This window comes from Podarcis melisellensis (assembly GCF_964234715.1).
Source record: "Podarcis melisellensis genome assembly, chromosome: 4".
NCBI classification, from domain to species: Eukaryota; Metazoa; Chordata; class Lepidosauria; order Squamata; family Lacertidae; genus Podarcis; species Podarcis melisellensis.
The window spans coordinates 99,052,931-99,073,522 of record NC_138531.1 but is presented as its reverse complement, the minus strand read 5'-3'; the positions used below and the strand labels follow the sequence as shown (position 1 = coordinate 99,073,522).

The window sequence follows — 20,592 nt, the reverse complement described above, 5'->3', positions numbered from 1 at the left end:
AAAAAAAAAAGTTGAGAACCATGAGGCAGTACTTCAGCATCACCAAGCCTGACTGGACATTCCGACACACATTTTGGAAACGTATGTCCAAATGTTTGGTTCTGGCCTTAAACTGCCCAGACTCTACCAACTTCAGACAGGGTTGATTATCCTCCCAAACAGTGACGGGCAAACAACAATCACCGCAGATTTCTTGGACCAAACCCGTGTAAAACTCTAGTTCTCTGCAAAGCTCTGACAATGCACTGAATTCAGCTTCAGTAGAGGAAAGCGCAATGAGACTCTGGCTTTTACGACTTCCACCCAACTAGAGTGTCCCCAAACTTTATTCCCATCCCAGGCACAGACTTCCTGTCTTCCAGATTCGCCCAGTCGCTATCAGTCTAGCACGTAAGCTTGGTTTCACCCTTAGCCGACAGTCTGAGACAGAAATCTTTGGTATCCTGCAGGTAACCCAGCATCCTCGTGATATCATTCCAGGCACTCACACTTGGCCTTGTAGCTTCCCTGCTGAACAGATTGGTAGCAAATGCTAGCGTATGTCTGGTCTGCTCCACTGGGAGAGATACAGCAAACTACCCAGAGCTGACTGAAAGATCTCAGTGTTTTCGAACTCGGCACATTCCCCTAGCTGACTGTCTTTCACGTAGCTTGTCTCCATGGGTGTACTGACCCCTGCACATTCAGACATTCTGAACTTCTCAAGCAACTGCTCAATCTGGCCTTTCTGACTGAGCAAGAAGCTTCTGTCCTGGGACCTATCTATCTGGACGCCTAGGTAAACTTTCACTGCATCTAGGTTTTTGAGTTGGAAATGTTTTCCAAGCTCTGTGGCAAACTCTTGAACCTCTTTCCCTGTCTTTGCCACATAGATTGTATCATCCACAAAAATTAAGACCACCTCTTGTGACTCTCCTGACCCTTTCAGGTACAGGCAGCTATCAGCAAGACTCCTCTTGAAACCCATGCTCTCTAAGGCTTCATTCAGACACAAGTTCCAGTTCCTGGCCGATTGCTTCAGACCGTAAATCGACTTATGAAGCTTCCACACTGCATCTGGCCTATTGCTCTCAAGCCCTGGAGGAGGATGCATGTACAGATCCTCCTGGAGGTCTGAGTTCAAATAGGCTACATCCACATCAAAGTGATGCACCTGATGACCTCTCTGTGCAGCAATGGCTAAGAGCATGCACAGACTTTTACTTCTGGAAGTAGGAGCACTTCTGGAAGTAGTGGCTTCCTCTTCAGGCAACTTCTGAACTTCCTCAAAACTCTCTGGTTCACACTGAGCCACACCAATCCACACGCTAGTGACCTCAAACCTTTCAGGTGATTTTCCTTTAGTTGTGTGAGCTGAACACCTCAGCACAACCTCAGGTACCCCCTCTGACCCACTAGGGCCAACTAGTGTGTCCTTGCTCTCCCCTCTGACTTACTGCGCATTCTGGATTTCTCAACTGGACTTGTGGGTGAGGAGGAGCACTCTTTGGCTCTAGCTTAACAGCTTTAGGAGATGCCCTTTCCTGTTCCTGCTCTGGGTTGGGACTCTGAGCCTCAGCAGCAGGATCAGTTTCTACCTTTCCTTCATCAGCAGAGTCAAGCAGACTCTCTGAAATAATGTCTCTATTCCCATGTATGCATTTCCACCCACTCTGCTCACAGAACTCAGCACTCCTGCTGACTAGAATCCTAGACTGATTGCCTTCTAGATAGGCAAATCTCCACCACTTGGTCCCTGGCTCATACCCACAAAGGATCATTCTCTGGGACCTAGGGCCACCCTTTCTGTGTTTGGCACAAGGACCCAAGCCTCACATCCAAACACACGGAAGAAATGCACCTTGGGCTTAGAATAGAATCATAGAATCATAGAGTTGGAAGAGACCACAAGGGCCATTGAGTCCAACCCCCTGCCAAGCAGGAAACACCATCAGAGCACTCCTGACATATGGTTGTCAAGCCTCTGCTTAAAGACCTCCAAAGAAGGAGACTCCACCACACTCCTTGGCAGCAAATTCCACTGTCGAACAGCTCTTACTGTCAGGAAGTTCTTCCGAATGTTTAGCTGGAATCTTCTTTCCTGCAGTTTGGATCCATTGCTCCGTGTCCGCTTCTCTGGAGCAGCAGAAAACAACCTTTCTCCCTCCTCTATGTGACATCCTTTTATATATTTGAACATGGCTATCATATCACCCCTTCTCCTCTTCTCCAGGCTAAACATGCCCAGCTTCTTGCTGTGCAGCAGAAAATAGGGTGTGTCCCCTACTACAGAACTGTAAGAACGGTTCAGAGTGAACGATGTGGATTTCCACGCTTCCACCCAAAACCGATGGGGCAACCCTGTGTCAAAGAGCATGGCTTTGGTTGCCTCCTGCAGCATTCTCTACCTGCATTCTGCAACTCCATTCTCCTGAGGAGAATTTGCTACAGTCAACCTGTGGTGTATGCCTTTCTGGCAGAAGAAGTTCTGCAACGCAGACCTGGTGAACTCTCCACCGTGATCTGATTGAAAGCCCTTGAAAGTAAGAACAGTAGTTCTCACTGCCGTTATCCAGTCTTTCACCAAAGCAGCAGCCTCTCACCTGTGCTTCAGAGAGAAAATCCACCCATTTCTGGAATAATCATCCACCAGAGATAGCACAAATTTGGCCCCGCCCAGACTGGCAACTGGCATAGGGCCGCAAAGGTCTGCATGGACTAGCTCAAAAGGTTTTGTGGTTACTCTGTCAGACCTAGGATAAGAGCACGTCTGAACCTTGGCTTTCTTGAAGGCACCCTGCATTCCAGGTATTTGTCACATGCCTTCATCTTGCACCCCTCAGTGCACCCTGGGACCTTCTTCACATACCCCCAGTTGATATGTGACATTCTCCGGTGCCAAACGCCATGATGGCACCCATCATGAATGGGAAGGTTACCACACTGTGCTTGTGCATCCTCAGTGGGACCTTTACGTGCAATAGGCGATTCTAGCACAAACAGCCTGTCTTTGCACTCAACACTGACCAGTTGTCGCCCACCTCTGGAAATGGAATAAACATTATTTTCAAAACACACTTTGAACCCAACATGGACAAGAGAGGAAACAGAAAGCAAACAGCACTGCATCTCTGGAACGACATAGGCCTCAATCTCCGCTTGTAAAAAGAAACAATAAACAGAGCCAGACATAGCGCTTGGAACCATCTGCAAGAGTTAAACTTCTTCCAGTTTTCACGGCCTTGCAGTTCCACAAAAAAACACTAGATGGCGATGACATGAGTTGGTGACTGGCCCCACTGACAATCACCCAGCTCAGCACGTGGCCCTGGTTGCAGTTTTTCACTGTTGCCATAGCAGCAGCCAAATGATACTGTGACGACATGTCTCTGCCAGTTTCCTTGAGACCTTTTGAGGCTTCCCACACTTGGCAGCTCCTGTTATCTGGTTGCCACAGAAAACGGCCTTGGAGACATCCTGTGGCTCCACTGGACAATTCCGGACCAGGTGGAATTCAGAGCTGCCCCGGAAACGCATCGGGAAGAAAAAGCTTTCAGTCTCTTCACTTCTCCCTTCTCCCTTCACCCCCACTCTTGGGTGCAGCACAGCCTGGGCCTGCTCACCCTCCAGCTTTCTGCCTGTAATGCCTATAATGGCAGCAACTTTTTAAAAAAGTAATATTTTGAGCTCGTAGTTCAATTTCCCAGCAGCTCCCCTTGCCCTGGAGAACACTTCTAGCATTCCATCTCCTCTACCTGTGGCATTGTTCAGCAGTGGGGAAAGTGACCTCTTCACACTGGATGTCCATTTGGTATGGCCCTTTCCAGGTTTTTGCCTGCTCATTGTGTTTGTCTTTCGTTTGTTCTCCTACGTGTGTTGCCAGTAGAAGCCACAATTCTGTGGGTACTCTAGGTGGTGCAGAAAGTTGTCAGCTATTCCCTACACCCACAGGTCTCAGGATGGTTACAACATAAAAAAAACAAAATAAAAACTCAAAACACCACATTTTTAAAGGGCATTAAATGTCAATCACCCAAAGGCCTGGTTAAAAAAGTGTGGATTTGCCTGGCTCCTAAATCTGTACAATGGTTTTTCTAACCTTTGTATGGATTCTTTGATGGGAAGAAAGATTGGCCCTCTGACTGAAGCTTTTTCCACATTCCACACACTGATATGGTTTCTCCCCTGTATGAATTCTTTGATGTGAAGTGAGATTGTGGCTGTGACTGAAGCTCTTTCCACATTCCACACACTGATATGGTTTCTCCCCTGTATGAATTCTTTGATGGGAAGTGAGTTTGGAGTTCTGAGTGAAGCTCGTTCCACATTCCACACACTGATAGGGTTTCTCCCCTGTATGAATTCTCTGATGCTTAGTGAGATAGGAGCTCTGAGTGAAGCTCTTTCCACATTCCACACACTGATGGGGATTCTCGCCTGTATGAATTCTCTGATGCTTAGTGAGATAGGAGCTCTGAGTAAAGCTCTTTCCGCATTCCACACACTGATAGGGTTTCTCCCCTGTATGAATTCTTCGATGGGAAGTGAGAGAGGAGCTATCAGGGAAGCTCTTTCCACATTCCACACACTGATAGGGTTTCTCCCCTGTATGATTTCTTTGATGGTAAGTGAGATTGGTGATCTGACGGAAGCTCTTTCCGCATTCCACACACTGATAGGGTTTCTCCCCTGTATGAATTCTTTGATGGTAAGTGAGTCCAGAGATCTGACTGAAGCTCTTTCCGCATTCCACACACTGATAGGGTTTCTCCCCGGTATGAATTCTCTTATGGGAAGTGAGATCGTGGCTCATTCTGAAGCTCTTTCCGCATTCCACACACGGATAGGGTTTCTCCCCTGTATGAATTCTTCGATGTGAAGTGAGATCGGAGCTCTTCCTGAAGCTCTTTCCACATTCGACACACTGATAGGGTTTCTCCCCTGTATGAATTCTTCGATGTGAAGTGAGAGAGGAGCTCTGAATGAAGCTCTTTCCACATTCCACACATTGATAGGGTTTTTCCCCTGTATGAATTCTTTGATGGGAAGTGAGATGGGAGATCCAACTGAAGCTCTTTCCACATTCCACACACTGATAGAGTTTCTCCCCTGTGTGAATTCTTTGATGAGAAGTGAGAGAGGAGCTCTGGCTGAAGGTCTTTCCACATTCCATGCGCTGATAGAGTTTATTTCCAATGAGATTTTGTTGATGGGAAGTGGAATTGGAGCTCTGATTGCAGCTTTCTCCACACTCTAAATTTTTACGCAGCTTCTCCTCTCTGGGGACTTTATCGTGGTCACCTTTGTTCTCAATTTTCAATTCATCACAATCTGCAATGGAGACAAAAAGGGATTAGAGCCTCAGGAACAAACGGAAAAGAACTGAAGGAAGTTGGGCTTGTGTTCATTACCTGTGTTGTTTGTCATTAACCATCATATTTATTATTATGTTCTGATCAGTTGTTGAATGTTGGTTTGTTTGATATACAGTAGTGGTCAAAATTGTGGAAGACTTATGGGAAAAAATTGTATTTCAGAGTTTTGATGGCTTATAACACCACTTCATTCGGAGTAATATCATAAAATAATATATCAATGGAAAGATAATTTAATGAAGACTGCAATTCAACAAAGGTTGTTCAATTACCCATATTCTATCAAATGTTATAGTCAAATAACCAGAAAAAGGAAGCACAACTTGCTTAGGTTGACTTTTGTCAGTGTGTTATGTGATTGCTGTCAAGTTGGGGTTTTTTTTGTTGTTCTTTCATTTAGTGAGGTTGTAAAACATAATAAAATTATAGAAATGGCACAAAGAGTTGACTGGTCACCCAGAAAGCAATGTAAAATTGTAGTATTAAGTGAACAGGGCTACAGTTATGAAGAAATTAGATGAAAGATTGGGGAAAACTTAACCAAAGCTGGCATTTCAATATTATTGAAGAGGTATAAGGAGACTCAGCAACTATAAAATCAGACTGGTAAAGGCAGGAAAAGGTGCACAAAGGCAAGTAACGATCGAAGACTGTCCCTACATGACAGAAGAAAATCATTTTGGTGTATACACGATGACATGGCAAGATGTAATGTGAAGTTGAGTGCAACGACTGCTCTAAATCTTAGAATTATAAGGAAAAAGCCATTGTTATCTCTCAAGCATGAGTTTAACCAAACTGCGGTAGGCAGTGGAAGACAATAGGACCTGGTGTGCTCTGGTCCATGGGGTCACAAAGAGTCATACACGACTAAACGACTAAAGAAAATCTCTCAAGCAAAGCTTGAAAAGATTTTTTTAAAAAAATAAATTTTATTAACCGGCCAATCACATCAAATCAAACCACATCACATAAATTCCAAATTACAGAGCCGAATTTTTAAATTTTGTTGGGGGGTCCCATACTTCCAGATCCGAGGAAGGATTCTGATCTAATCCTTACTTCTGCATTAATGTCCAAATCAGTCCAAATAAGTCCAAATAGATGTTCAAACAGCCCAAACACATATTCATAGTTCTTTCCAATCTTATCTTGCTGTTTCCACATCACTTCTTAATCATATATTTTCTCTTTGTCCTTTATGGTCTCTTCTGATGGTCTCCTTAAGCCGATAAACTCCGATAGTACTCCTGTGTAGATTTCCTGTCGTCAATCCTCAATTCCAGATGGTTCCCATAAATCGTCACCTTCGGAGATAAGATCACTTTTTCCCTCGTAAATTATAGCTCTGTCGCTCTTAAGACCTCTTTGAGGAGTTTCTCCCACGATGTAAGAACACTCTCTTTCACTCTTCCTCCTCCCGGACTTAGTCCTCCGACAGAGCTTCCCAAAATGGTGACGGGATTTTTGACTGCGTCAGAACAAAGCTCTTATACATTCCACAGTCTTCTAGAAACATGCTTTGGTTCGAAAGTTTATCTCCACACAGCTTTAGATTCACAGCTTAAGTCCTTAAAACCTCATTTCTGGCTTTTGCCTCTTGAAGGGAGGGGATTCTTGGGTTTAATCACATAAGTAGGAAAAAAAAAATTTCCCCTCCCCCTTCAGTCCTTTGCCATACCGTATCTTGACGTGTCTTCTCATAATTTAAATCTTATTTTTCCAGAGACCTCTTCTGTTGCAGTCTTCACTCCTCCTCATTTCCTGAAGCATGTGCATTCCTTCGTGCCAAATTGTTTCTTGCAGCTAGTGGCGCAGGTCAGAGACAGCGTCCAGGAGTGCCGAGATCCCACAGGAGGGTTTTTGTGCCTAATGCCCCCATCCCCCTCAAAAATTCGGGGGTGATATCAGGCACAGCAGGCAAACGGCCCCACTCACCGTCTTGAGTGTGTAGGGAGCCTAATTACTCCCAACATAGCCTCCAAATTACCTCCTGTGGGTCGGAGAGATGTTATTGTTGGCCATCTTCCTATGCACCCCCTAGTGGCCCCGCGCAAAGGTTGAAAAGATTAAACCCATGTTAATTGGACGCGGAACAATGGGACAATGTTTTTGGAGGGATCTGGCCCAAATCTCCTTGCTTGGTAGTGATGGCATGAAATACACAAGGGGAAGAATCAGAGAAGATTTACATGCTACTTGCATTACACCAACCGTGAAACACCCAGATAGTGTGATGATCTGAGGTTGTATGGCAGCAAAAGGTGTGGGCATAATTTTCATCATTAATGGGAATGGAAATGCCCCTGAATAAAAAATGAAATACTTTAGCCCAAACTGAAGCCTTCCGCAGGTGATCTTTACTCAGATACTGAAGCATTTATATATATTTATTTATATATATATATTTATATAAATATTTATTTATATATTTACTTTATTTTTTAAAAAATATAATTTTATTAAGTTTCATATTACCGAATTAAACACATCAAACCAATTAGTCCAAATTATAACAATACATATCATGTAATCCAATTATTTTCCAAATTATAATTTTTTGTGGGGGGTACCCATGCTTCTTGATCGGCAGGAGTCCAATCCTTTTCATTCACCAACGAATTGCTCCGTAAGTGGGTTGAAAGAAATGGGTCGGCGCCATCGCCGAATGGCGGACTCTCTCCGAGCTCCGGAGGGAGTCTGCTGGGTAGGGGTCGGGTCCTGCCGCGCCGGCGACGCGGGGACCCTCAAAAACCATGGGCGGAGATGCCCATGGACTTGGTGACTCGGCGGGCACCGTTTGCACCCCCCCGACCCGTGAAGGAGCCTTTTTAAAGGTGGGGGGTGTGGTGCTATGAGTCCACTGCTTCCCCTGCCCAGCAAAGCTGCATGCCATTCAGTGGAGAGCAACGACTTCTTCTTTGGAAATTTCGGATTTGGACTAAAAAGAACCCGTGAGTAAAATTATTGTACTTAAAAGGCAAATTTGATCTATGAATTTGGAGCGAGCGGGGGGGTGCAAAAAGGAAGTCCCACCCCCCCCGTTGTAAATGGCTTAAGGCAAGGATGTGACAACTAAGATCGAGAGATGAACTTGCTTATTTGAAAAAAATTTAACCTCACGAAGGGAAATTACAATTTGTGCTGGAGGAGAAGATTGATTTGTGGAACTAAAGTGCAACCCCCCCCCCGGGAACCGGGAACGATCCGCTATGAGAGGCTGGCGAAGAGACACAGAAACTTTGACAGCTGTCAAAGTAGCTGTCAAAGCAGGGAAATAAAAGTTATTTGACTTTTGGGTCTGACTTTGAAAGAAATTAAGTTACTATATTCCCTCTAGAGGGAGGATGGGACATTGCAACAGTAGTTGCAAGTGGAAAAATACTATGAATTTGAGCAGGATTCGTTATCCCTTGGGAAAGCTGCAAAAACGAAGCATTATTTTGTCTACAGAGGTTTCTATACTAAAGGAGACAATGGATTTATCTATTGAAGAAAGGAAGGGACTCGACGCAAGTTATGTTCCTGAATAACAAAAGCCTCTGTGGAGAACAAGAAGTTTCTGAATTAGAAGGTTTCTGCAGCAGAACAGGAAAAAAGCAATCTGAGGAATAAGAGCTGGACTAAATTTGAAGTTGGAGCATTTGGAACATCCAGACCTTAAAAGGATTAAGAAATAGAATTTGAGTTAGACTTTTAAACATAGAGGTCTGGGTGGAAGAAGAATGATCTTTTCTGAGAGTTTCTCTGAGATTGGACTTTCTGAAATTAAAAGCTATCAAAAGACGGCAAAGTGGAGCTGAGACATAGACGTGGATGCACCAGGCTGGCAGTAGACAACTGGATGAACTTTGGGGATCGGAACCGGGGAAAAGGGGGGGGGAGAGATTTGGAACCCAAAGACTGTAAAATTATATATTCCTTCTTTTTTTTCTTTTTTATTATCTGTTGTTCGAAAATAAGGGAATTCGTGGAAGGGAAATGGGGTCGATCTTAGGGAATTATATAAAATATAGGGAGAAATGGTTAATTAAGGAAAATAAGATAAATTAATTTGGAACAAATGTGTTATTTAAAATTATAAATAAGGCTTTAAAATTTGGGGTAAGAATTTGTGGAATAAACTTAAGGGAAATGGGATACAAGAGGGGGAGGGGGGGAAGTCCGGGAAAGATGTTATTGAAACTAAGTGCAAACTATATCTGTCTTTTTTTCCTGTCTTTCCTTTTTATTCTGGAAAATCTTAAATAATATTATTTTTTTTAAAAAAGAAACAGTCTTGTTTGTATTTCTGTGTGGGCTTTGTACTGCTCTCTCGTAAATCCCAATAATCCAGGCATTTCCACTTGAGCAAGCAATCGCCATCTTGTTGTTCCGATGAAATACAGTCCACAAGCTCGCTCTTTAACTTTCCTGACCTGTTGCATCATAAATGAGTCTTTGTCCAGGAGGGCTGCCCCTTCCAGGTCACAATCTCATCAAAAGTAATAAATCTTTGGCTCGCCCTCCCCAAGACCAAACCTCCTGCAACACAGGTCTCGTATCAAATCTCCATTCTAACTGCGTCACAAAGAGAGCCCTTCTTTCCAAATCCTTTACAGAGTAAAACCTTTAAATTCATATTATTCCCACACAGTTCCTTTTTAGTCCCATTTGCCAATTAGTTGCTGTGATGGATATTCTAAGAGGGAGGGTTATTAGTTAATCACACAGAGCAAAAAAAGATAAAAAGTCATTCCCCCCCCCCTTCAGTTCCGTTGCACTCCAATCCACATATCAGCATGTCTGTAGTTCTTTGATGTAATCTTCCGTCTCAGTCTTCTTCATTTCAGTGGTAAAATTGTTAGCAGATAAAAACCTCCTGCCTCTCTTGAAGCCTGTGCGTTATCTTTCACCATTTTTTCCCTTTTAAGTAACACAACTAGTTTCGCTCCTGGAAGTAGCTTCGGAGGAGTTCTGAGGCCCGCCGAGGGTTGTGCACCCAGTGCCTCACCCCCTCCTTCTCCCGAACTCAGGGGTGATTTATGGCAACAGCGGGTGAAAACTGCATCTCTCCCCCCTGGAGAGATGAGGGAGACTGATTTACTCCCCATAATCAGCCTCTAATTACCTCATGCGAGCTGGATAGATGTTAATATCCGCCATCTTCCAAGGCGCCCCTAGTGGCCCCTTCCTACTTATATATTTATTTTCTATTTCAACAGGATTCAGCTCCATGTCCTATTGCTGCTGTGTGAAAAAGGTGCTTTCAAGATAATCCTATTCCATGGCCGGAATGGCTTGGGAATAGCCCAAACATTAACCCAATCAGAAATCTATGGAGCCGACTAAAGAAACTTCTTTGTTAGAAGCAATCCAGCAATAAAGCCCAATTAACAGAGGCAATAATTCAGTCTTGGTTTCACATTCTTACAGCTGCAGAACTAAAAACGTCATGGGAAGGCATTGTAAGGCCGTAATAAAAGAAACTTCTTTGTTAGAAGCAATCCAGCAATAAAGCCCAATTAACAGAGGCAATAATTCAGTCTTGGTTTCACATTCTTACAGCTGCAGAACTAAAAACGTCATGGGAAGGCATTGTAAGGCCGTAATAAAAGAAACTTCTTTGTTAGAAGCAATCCAGCAATAAAGCCCAATTAACAGAGGCCATAATTCAATCTTGGTTTCACATTCTTACAGCTGCAGAACTAAAAATTTGGTTCACTTCATGGGAAAGCGTTGTAAGGCTGTAATTAAAGCTAAAGGTTACCAATGGTTACCAAAGGTTTCACGTTTTTTCTTTATGACTGCTGTTCCAATAAATACTCCTTCATAAAAGTCATTACATTACATTCTTCATTAAATTATCTTTCCATTGATATATAATTTTATGGTATTACTCCACAGAAAAGTGGTGTTATGAGCCATCAAACCTCAGAAACACACTTTCCACAAAAGGTTTCCACCAGTATAAGTTGCTCATTTTAAGTTAATGTTCTTTTAATATGGGATCAGAATATTATTATTGATGTTTCATGATTATATATGTGTTGGAAGCCACCCAGAGTGGCTGGGGCAACCCAGCCAGGTGGGCAGGGTAGAAATAAAAATGTCAGCTTTGTTCCGGAGCTGACAGAGGCTGGAATGTATGAAAGCAGGCAAAGAGAGATAAGGACACTGGAATGTGAGCTGGAATGTGAGAGGGAGGAGGGGCAGCCGAGTGGCAGAGCTTCAGAGAACAGAGAGCAGACAGCAGATAGCAAAGGTCCACAAAATACCAATCTTAGCTCAGAGACAGAAGGGGAGAGGCCAGGAATAGCTAGCCCCAAAACTCGAAGGCGCAAAAAGGTCAGTGAGAGGAGGGGAAAGAGCGGAAGCGAAAGGGTTTTTTCCCCTCTTGGAAGAAGAGGAAGGGGCGGAGTTTAGACTTGGCAACTGCAAACTTGAAGTCAGACACGGAGTGAAAGAGCTCCGGAGTGATTTATGTGTTTGAGCAATAAACCTGAGATAATTACTGCCGGTGTCTCGCTTCTGTGGGAGAGCCAAGCCATTACAAAAAATTATTATTATTACTACAGTGGTACCTGTTCTGGAAAAAATTAAGTTTGTAAACCGAGGTACCACTGTATCATCCTCATCCTTATCACTGCTACTGCTACCTGAGATTCCATAAGCCTAGCTCTTCTCTGGGATGGATTTTGTTTGGCCCAGTCATGGCATGCCCTCCATCTCCAATGTCACTCATCTCTTTGGTCAACCCAAGACTGACAGCAGCAAAAACAAAAACAGAAAACCTGAAGCTACTTATCTTTCCTAACAATATTGAAGCTGACATTTTAGATGGCCTGGAAGGTTCAGACCAGCCCAATCCTGGTAGAAAAAGGAATAATTTGAGGAAGATTGTTCAAAGAAAAAACTGTAATTTACTCTTTATTGTGGGGGTGTTTGGTTCCCAGGTGTTATAGGGGGCGCTGTTGAGCTCTTTAAAAATATATGAGGTTGATCCTATAGAGGTATTTTTTGAATTTCCAGGCAGATATGACGATCCCACAGGAAGCCTTACCAAGAGAGGCCACAATCCCACGATTCTCCTCCATGACGTCCTTATGCAGAGCTCTCTGGTCAGGATTCAGCAACGCCCACTCCTCGTCCGTGAAACAAACAGTGACATCTTCAAAGCACACTGGACCCTAAATGAAAAAGGGAAATGTCCTCCTCTGAGACAGCAGAAATAAGATACACAATGCTCTGTTGTTTCTTTCCTGTTGTAATAATAATAATAATAATAATAATAATAATAATAATAATAATAATTTATTTATACCCCGCCTGGTCTGGGCACTAAAATACAATAATCTATTCAACATTAAAAGCTTCCCTAAACAGGGCTGCCTTTAGATGTCTTCAAAAAGTTTGGTAGTTAATTTTCTCTTTGACATCTGGTGGGAGGGCATTCCACAGGGAGGGCGCCACTACCAAGAAGGCCCTCTGCCTGGTTCCCTGTAACTTGGCTTCTTGCAGCGAGGGAACCGCCAGAAGGCCCTTGGCGCTGGACCTCAGTGTCTGGGCAGAACGATGGAGGTGGAGACGCTCCTTCAGGTATACTGGACCAAGGCCGTTTAGGGCTTTAAAGGTCAGCACCAACACTTTGAATTGTGCTCAGAAACGTACTGGGATCCAGTGTAGGTCTTTCAAGACCAGTGTGATATGGTCTCGACGGTCGCTCACAGTCACCAGTCTAGCTGCCACATTTTGGATTAGTTGTAGTTTCCGGGTCACCTTCAAAGATAGGCCCATATAGAGCGCATTGCAGTATTCCAAGCAGGAGATAACCAGAGCATGCACCACTCTGGTGAGACAGTCTGCAGGCAGGTAGGGTCTCAGCCTGCGTAATAGATGGAGCTGATAAACAGCTGCCCTGGACACACAATTGACCTGTGCCTCCATGGACAGCTGCGAGTTCAGAATGACTCCCAGGCTGCGCACCTGGTCCTTCAGGGGCACAGTTACCCCATTCAGGACCAGGGAGTCCTCCACACCTGCCCACCTCCTGTCCCCCCAAAACAGTACTTTTGTCTTGTCAGGATTCAACCTCAATCTGTTAGCCGCCATCCATCCTCCAACTCCATCCGGCCTAGGGGGCGGGGCCTGCACTCACTGCCACAGCATAAGAGGCCTGAGGCTTCCGGGACACGGCTGCTGCTGCTTGCGTGAGTGTTGGGAAGACCGCTCCCTCTCCTGCCAACTCCATCCGGCCTAGGGGGCGGGGCCTGCAGTACCACTACAGTTTGGAGGCCTGAGCAGCTACCGGCAGCAATGGACAAAATGGTTTTAAATGTTTTAATCGCTTTTAATTTGCAGCACTTTAAATGGTGGTTGTTGTTTTTTATAATATTATATTATTTCATTACTTTATTTTTGCTTGGGGTGGGATAAGCATTTAGTCAGGGCTATTGTTTCTTGCTTTGTTTTGTTTTGTTCTGTTCTGTTTTGTTTTATTATTATTATTATTCTGTTAAATTATTATATAGTTTGTATTTTGCCTTTTAAGGGGAAGGGTCATGGCTGCCTGGGAGTGGGCCTCAGCCAATAGATTGGGTGGGGCAGGTTCCACGGGGGAGATGTATTGGGACACCCGATCTCAGTGATCACGGGCAGGAGGAGGAGTTATGCTAAGACCAGACCATGTCATTACCGAGGAGGCAGGTTTAGCCGTTGTTTGAGGACTATCCCTGCCTCCAGGTCTGGTCCTGACCGGAAGGATACAGTAATCAGCAAAGGAAACCCACATGACCTGAAAGTGTTGCTGTGCAATGCCATGTCAATGATGAAAAAAACCACTGCCATCCACGACCAGATTGTGGATGGAGGATTTGACCTGGCATGTGTGACAGAGACCTGGTTGGATGAAGCAGATGGGCCTGTCCTTGCCGCTGCTTGCCCACCAGGTTTCTCTTACGCACAGCAACCCAGGTCAGGTGGGCGGGGAGGGGGGGTTGCAGTGATTTTTAGGAAGTCATTAGTCTGCACCAGGCGTCCTATTGGGAAGACCCAGTTTTCTGAGTGCATGTTCTGGAAGTTGGGCAATAGGGGCAGTACAGGATTCCTACTGGTGTACCGACCTCCCCGCTGCACCAAGGATTCCCTGCCCGAGCTGCTTCAGGTCGTGGCGGATATGCTCCTGGAGACACCTAGCTTGGTTGTCCTGGGGGATTTTAACATCCATGCCGACACGACCTTACAAGGGGCCGCTCGGGATTTCGTGGAAAGCATGGCCTCCATGGGGCTGTCCCTGAATAAGTCTGGCCCAACTCATAGCCACGGACATGCCTTAGACTTGGTGTTTACCTCTACGGATGTTGGTGATCTGACATTAACTAAAAGCGAAACAAAAGAAGTGCCATGGTCAGATCACTTCCTGGTGCAACTGGACTTCTCCGCAACCCTTCCCCTCCGCAGGGAGGTGGGACCGATTCGGATGGTCCGCCCCTGCCACTTAATTGATCCAATTGGCTTCCAGAGAGTGGTAGGGGATGCTTTATCCCAAGTTGATGGCCTTTCAGCTGATTCCCTGGTGGCACGCTGGAATGCGGAGCTAACCAGGGCAATTGACTGTCTGGCTCCGAAGCGCCCTCTCCGATTGCATGGAGCCCGGACAGCCCCGTGGTTTTCCCCGGAGCTGAGGGTGATGAAACAATCGTTGAGACGGCTAGAGCGCCGGTGGTGGAAAACTCATTCTGAATCAGACTGGACACGGGTTAGAGCTCAACGTCGAGCCTACCAAGTGGCAATGACGACGGCGAAGAGGGCCTTCTTCGCCGCCTCCATTGCATCTGCAGAAAACAGCAGCAGGAGACTTTTTCAGGTGGTTCGCAGTTTATCGGAACCACCTGTACCACCGGGGCCTGGTAGGGACCCCAAGATCTCCTGCAATGCTTTTGCAAAGTTTTTTGCAGATAAAATCGCTCAGATTCAGGAGGTAGACTCCACCGTGGGAGCAGGGCCAGGGCGGGAGAGTGCTAGAGTTCTGTCTGGTCCTGTTATATGGGATCAATTCCAATCTGTTACCTCCGAGGATGTGGACAGGCTGCTTGGACGAGTGAAACCGACCACCTGTCTCCTTGATCCTTGCCCATCCTGGCTTATAAAAGCGAGCCGGGAAGCGCTGGGCGATGGGCTCTGTGGGGTGGTGAATGCTTCCCTCTGTGAGGGAGCCTTCCCAGACCCGCTGAAAGAGGCGGTCATTAAACCGCTTCTTAAAAAAACATCTTTAGACCCGGCCAATTTGGCCAACTATCGCCCAGTCTCAAATCTGCCATTCTTGGGCAAGGTGATTGAGCGGGTGGTTGCTGAACAACTCCAAGCACGCCTGGAGGAAACGGACCATTTGGATCCCTTCCAATCGGGATTCAGGCCTCACCATGGGACTGAAACTGCCTTGGTCGCGCTGGTTGATGATCTCCGGCGGGCTAGGGACAAAGGTGAGAGCTGTTTCCTAGTTCTGCTGGATCTCTCAGCGGCCTTTGACACCATCGACCATAACATCCTTCTGGACCGTCTAGAGGGGCTGGGAGCTGGGGGCACTGTACTACAGTGGTTCCGCTCCTTCCTCCTGGGCCGTGTCCAGAAAGTGGTGGTGGGGGGTGAGTGTTCAGACCCCTGGGCTGTCACTTGTGGGGTGCCTCAGGGTTCCGTCCTCTCCCCCATGCTTTTTAATATCTATATGAAGCCGTTGGGAGAGATCATCAGGGGGTTTGGACTGGGTGTTCATCAGTATGCAGATGACACCCAGCTCTACCTCTCCTTTAAATCAGAACCAGTGAAGGCGGTGAAGGTCCTGTGTGAGTGCCTGTAGGCGGTTGGAGGTTGGATGGCGGCTAACAGATTGAGGTTGAATCCTGACAAGACAGAAGTACTGTTTTTGGGGGACAGGAGGCGGGCAGGTGTGGAGGATTCCCTGGTCCTGAATGGGGTAACTGTGCCGCTGAAGGACCAGGTGCGCAGCCTGGGAGTCATTTTGGACTCACAGCTGTCCATGGAGGCGCAGGTTAACTCTGTGTCCAGGGCAGCTGTCTACCAGCTCCACCTGGTACGCAGCCTAAGACCCTACCTCCCCGCGGACTGTCTCGCCAGAGTGGTGCATGCTCTAGTTATCTCACGCTTGGACTACTGCAATGCGCTCTACGTGGGGCTACCTTTGAAGGTGGCCCGGAAACTGCAATTAATCCAGAATGCGGCAGCTAGACTGGTGACTGGGAGTGGCCGCCGGGACCACATAACACCGGTTCTGAGAGATCTGCACTGGCTCCCAGTACGTTTCCAAGCACGATTCAAAGTGTTGGTGCTGACCTTTAAAGCCCTAAACGGCCTCGGTCCTGTATACCTGAAGGAGCGTCTCCACCCCCATCGTTCAGCCCGGACACTGAGATCCAGCGCCGAGGGCCTTCTGGCGGTTCCCTCATTGCGAGAAGTGAGGCTACAGGGAACCAGACAGAGGGCCTTCTCGGTAGTGGCGCCCGCCCTGTGGAACGCCCTCCCATCAGATGTCAAAGAGATAAAGAATTACCTGATATTCAGAAAACATCTTAAGGCAGCCCTGTTCAGGGAAGTTTTTAATATGTAATGCTGTACTGTTTTTAACACTGATTGGGAGCCGCCCAGAGTGGCTGGGGAAACTCAGCCAGATGGGCGGGGTATAAATAATAAATTATTATTATTATTATTATTATTATTATTACTCGTCCAAACAGCCTGTCCACATCCTCAGAGGTAACAGATTGGAATTGATCCCACGAAACTTGACTAGACAGGACACAAGAACTCTCCTGCCCCGGCCCTGCTCCACGATGGAGTCTACCTCTTCCTGAATATGAGCGACTTTATCTGCAAAAAACTTTGCAAAATCATTGCAGGAGATCATGTGGCCCATACTGGGCCCCAATGTAGCAGGTGGTTCCACTAAATTGCGAACCACCTGAAAATGTCTTCTGCTGCTGTTTTCTGCAGATGCAATAGAGGCGGAGAAGAAAGTCTTCTTTGCGGTCGCTACCGCCACTTGGTAGGCTCAACATTGAGCTCCAACCCGTGTCTGGTCAGCTTCAGAATGAGTTATCCGTCACCGGCGCTCTAGCTGTCTCAGCGATTGTTTCATTGCCCTCAGATCCATGGAAAACCACAGGGCTGTCTGGGCTACATGCAGTCGGAGAGGGCGCTTCAGAGCCAAACAGTCAATAGCCCTGGTTAACTCCACATTCCAGCGGGCCACCAGGGAATCAGCTGAAAGGCCATCAACATGGGATAAAGCATCCCCTACCACTCTCTGGAAACCATTTGAATCCATTAAGTGGCGGGGGTGGACCACCTGAATCGGTCCCACCTCCCTGCAGAGGGAAAGGGCCGCAGAGAAGTCCAGCTGCACCAGGAAGTGATCTGACCATGGCACTGCAACACCCCCTCCCCGCCCACAAGGCCTGGGTTGCTGTGTGTAAGAGAAACCTGGTGGGCAAGAAACGGCAATGACAGGCCCATCTATTTCATCCAACAAAGTCTCTGTTACACATGCCAGATCAAGTGGATCAGGAGGTCTTGCCGGCAGGGAGGGTAGCTTCTGGCAAAAGGAGAGGGAGCCACCGGTGGCTCCTCCTTCTCCTGACTCACCTCTGCCTCTCGACCTCCCTCCTCCCACTTGCCTCCTTCCTCTTCTGCCTCTGATTCTGCACTGCATTCTGCCACAGAGTCTCCCAGCTCACTAAGCCTTATTACCACTTCAGCTTCTCAAACCTCCTTTTCCCAACCTTCTGCCTCTTCCCCCTCTGACCGCCAGTCCTTCTTCTACCTCTACTTCTTGGGCTCTCAGCTGTCTTCCCTTCCTGGTTCCCCAGCTGCTTCCTCCCACCACTCCTCTATGCCCAACCAGTCCATGACATTGCTCCATCCCTCAGCCTCTGTCCCCACAAGGCAGCTTCCCCTGACCTGATCTGGTTCCACAGCCGCGGCTTCCCTTCTGCCCCCATGAAAAGGCGGATCAGGAGGTCTTTCCGACATCCTTCTGCCATCTGCAAGAGAAAAAAGGTAAGCAGGACGCCTGGAGTGCCTGCTTCTTTCACAGGTGAAATAGGGCATCTCTAACTGCAGATGGGCTTTTGAGAAAGACTTACCTGCTGAGAGCATTTGAATGTTTGTGCCCATTTAATATGTTTGTTGTGCTGAAATACATCTCCCCTCCTCTGGACCCTTCTTCCCAACTGTCTCCCCCCAAAACAAGATGAAAAGAACCCTGAGATGAGTTGGAAAACAAACAGAATGAGACCAGTGGAGAAAAACCACCTTCCTCCTTACCCAGTGGCCTCTCTCTGGTGTCCAACGGAGGCCTCTCTGCCTCACTGGAATCCAGGTCCATTTCTGCAAAGAGATCCTTTCCCTGAAAAAGAAACAAGGATTCAAAACAGAGAATGGTGAGAAATGTAGGAAAGAGACTTGAAGGGTGTGAGATCTCATTCCATGGATGCTTTCCCAGAAAATGGATGGGTCATCAGCAGACCATTATGGGATGTTCTCTGTCCTGTTTGGAGCCCCCTGGGAGTATCCAAAGGAAAGTCTCTCTTTAAAGACCAAGCGGGCTTTCTCCCGGGCAGCCATTCGTCTGACAATACAAGGAACATAATAAATATTCTGGACAAACTACAAGTGAACATTAACACTAAAGCTGTTCTTATATTTGTGGACGCGGAGAAAGCTTTCGACAATATTTCCTGGAGCTTTATGAAGAAATATTTACAAGGGGTGGGGGTTGGTCAGGGGTTTGAGAATGGTATAGGTGCAATTTATTCAGAACAAAAGGCTAAGTTAATTGTGAACAACGTAGTTACAGACGAATTTAAGATAGAGAAAGGAACACGACGAGGTTGCCCAATTTCCCCATTGCTTTTTATATCTGTTCTGGAGGTTCTGTTAAATATAATTAGAAGAGACCAATTGGTTAAAGGTATACAAGTTGGAGCAAAACAGTACAAATTGAAAGCGTTTGTTGATGATCTGGTACTGACATTACAGGAACCAAAGTCCAGTACTAAGAGAGTACTGGAACTAATTCAAGAATTTGGCCAGGTAGCAGGTTTTAAATTGAACAAAATGAAAACCAAAGTGCTAGAGAAAAATCTAACAGAGATCGAGAAAGAGAGGTTTCAGAAAGAGACAGGATTAACACTGGTTAAAAAAGTGAAATATTTAGGGGTGAATTTGACAGGTAATATGTGAACTTATTTAAGGACAATTATGAAAAATGTTGGTCGGAAGTGAAAAAGGATTTAGAAATATGGTCAAATTTGAAATTATCCATCCTGGGCCGAATCGCTGCTATAAAGATGAATGTATTGCCTAGAATGTTGTTTTTGTTTCAAACACTGCAAGTTATAGATAAGATGGAGTGTTTCAAGAAGTGGCAGAGAGATATCTCAAAATTTGTCTAGCAGGGCAAGAAACCTCGAATTAAATTTAAGATTTTAACTGATGCCCTGCCAGACCTTAAACTATATTATGAAGCTTTGCTGGCTGAAAGAATGGCTACTTCTTGAGAATACTGATATTTTGGATTTGGAAGGTTTTAACAACGTATTCGGAAGACATGCATATTTGTGGTATGATAAGGTCAAAGCACATAAAGCATTTAAGAATCATATTGTCAGAAAAATCTATTTTTAATGTCTGGATAAGATATAAGGATTTATTGGAAGATAAAACCCCAAGGTGGCTGTCTCCAATGGAAGCGAAAGCTCAGAAAAAACTCAATATGGAGGCCAGTTGGCCGAAATATTGGGAAATTTTGGAACAAGAAGGAGATAAACTGAAATTACAGAGCTTTGAAAAGTTAAAGAATAAAGTGCGTGATTGGCTTCATTATTATCAAATAATGGAGGCTTATAATTTGGACAAAAAAAATGGCTTTCAGATGGAAAAATCAAAACTGGAAACACAGCTACTAGACTCCAAAAGTAAGAATTTGTCAAAAATGTATAACTTGCTGCTGAAATGGAATACTCAGGATGAGACGGTGAAATCAGCTATGATAAAATGGGCACAAGATGTTGGACATAACATTATGATGCCTGACTGGGAACAGTTATGGACCACTGGTATTAAATTTACGGCTTGTAATGCCTTAAGAGAGAATATAATGAAAATGATATATAGGTGGTACATGACACCAGTCAAGCTTGCAAAAATTTATCACTTGTCTGATAATAAATGTTGGAAATGTAAA

At 45.6% G+C, this 20,592-nt stretch overlaps 2 protein-coding genes across 2 annotated transcripts in view; both read right to left on the bottom strand.

Moving 5' to 3' along the window:
* Positions 1–20,592, bottom strand: part of LOC309368830 (uncharacterized protein) — a gene marked incomplete at its 3' end in the record, with an annotated part of 41,193 nt that overhangs the window by 18,284 nt on the left and 2,317 nt on the right. The window contains exon 3 of the mRNA XM_081909136.1: positions 18,672–18,753. Coding sequence (XP_081765262.1) covers positions 18,672–18,753 — 82 coding nt within the window. The remainder of the gene's footprint in view (positions 1–18,671; positions 18,754–20,592) is intronic.
* On the bottom strand, positions 1,226–18,735 carry LOC309369166 (uncharacterized protein). Its single transcript, XM_081909904.1, has 3 exons — positions 18,306–18,735; positions 12,397–12,523; positions 1,226–5,310 (listed from the first exon to the last, which is right to left on the bottom strand). Exons 1-3 carry the CDS (start codon positions 18,519–18,521, stop codon positions 4,052–4,054), a joined length of 1,602 nt encoding a protein of 533 aa, XP_081766030.1. The 5' UTR covers positions 18,522–18,735; the 3' UTR covers positions 1,226–4,051.

Excerpts from the sequence above, each read along its gene's own strand:
- LOC309369166 (XM_081909904.1), bottom strand. The coding sequence starts at position 18,521 with ATGGGCACAAACATTCAAATGCTCTCAGCAGGTAAGTCTTTCTCAAAA. Across the intron at positions 12,524-18,305 it reads CGGCTGTGGAACCAGATCAG|GGTCCAGTGTGCTTTGAAGA; the intron begins GTCAGGGGAAGC and ends TTTTTCATTTAG. Across the intron at positions 5,311-12,396 it reads TGGGATTGTGGCCTCTCTTG|ATTGTGATGAATTGAAAATT; the intron begins GTAAGGCTTCCT and ends TCTCCATTGCAG.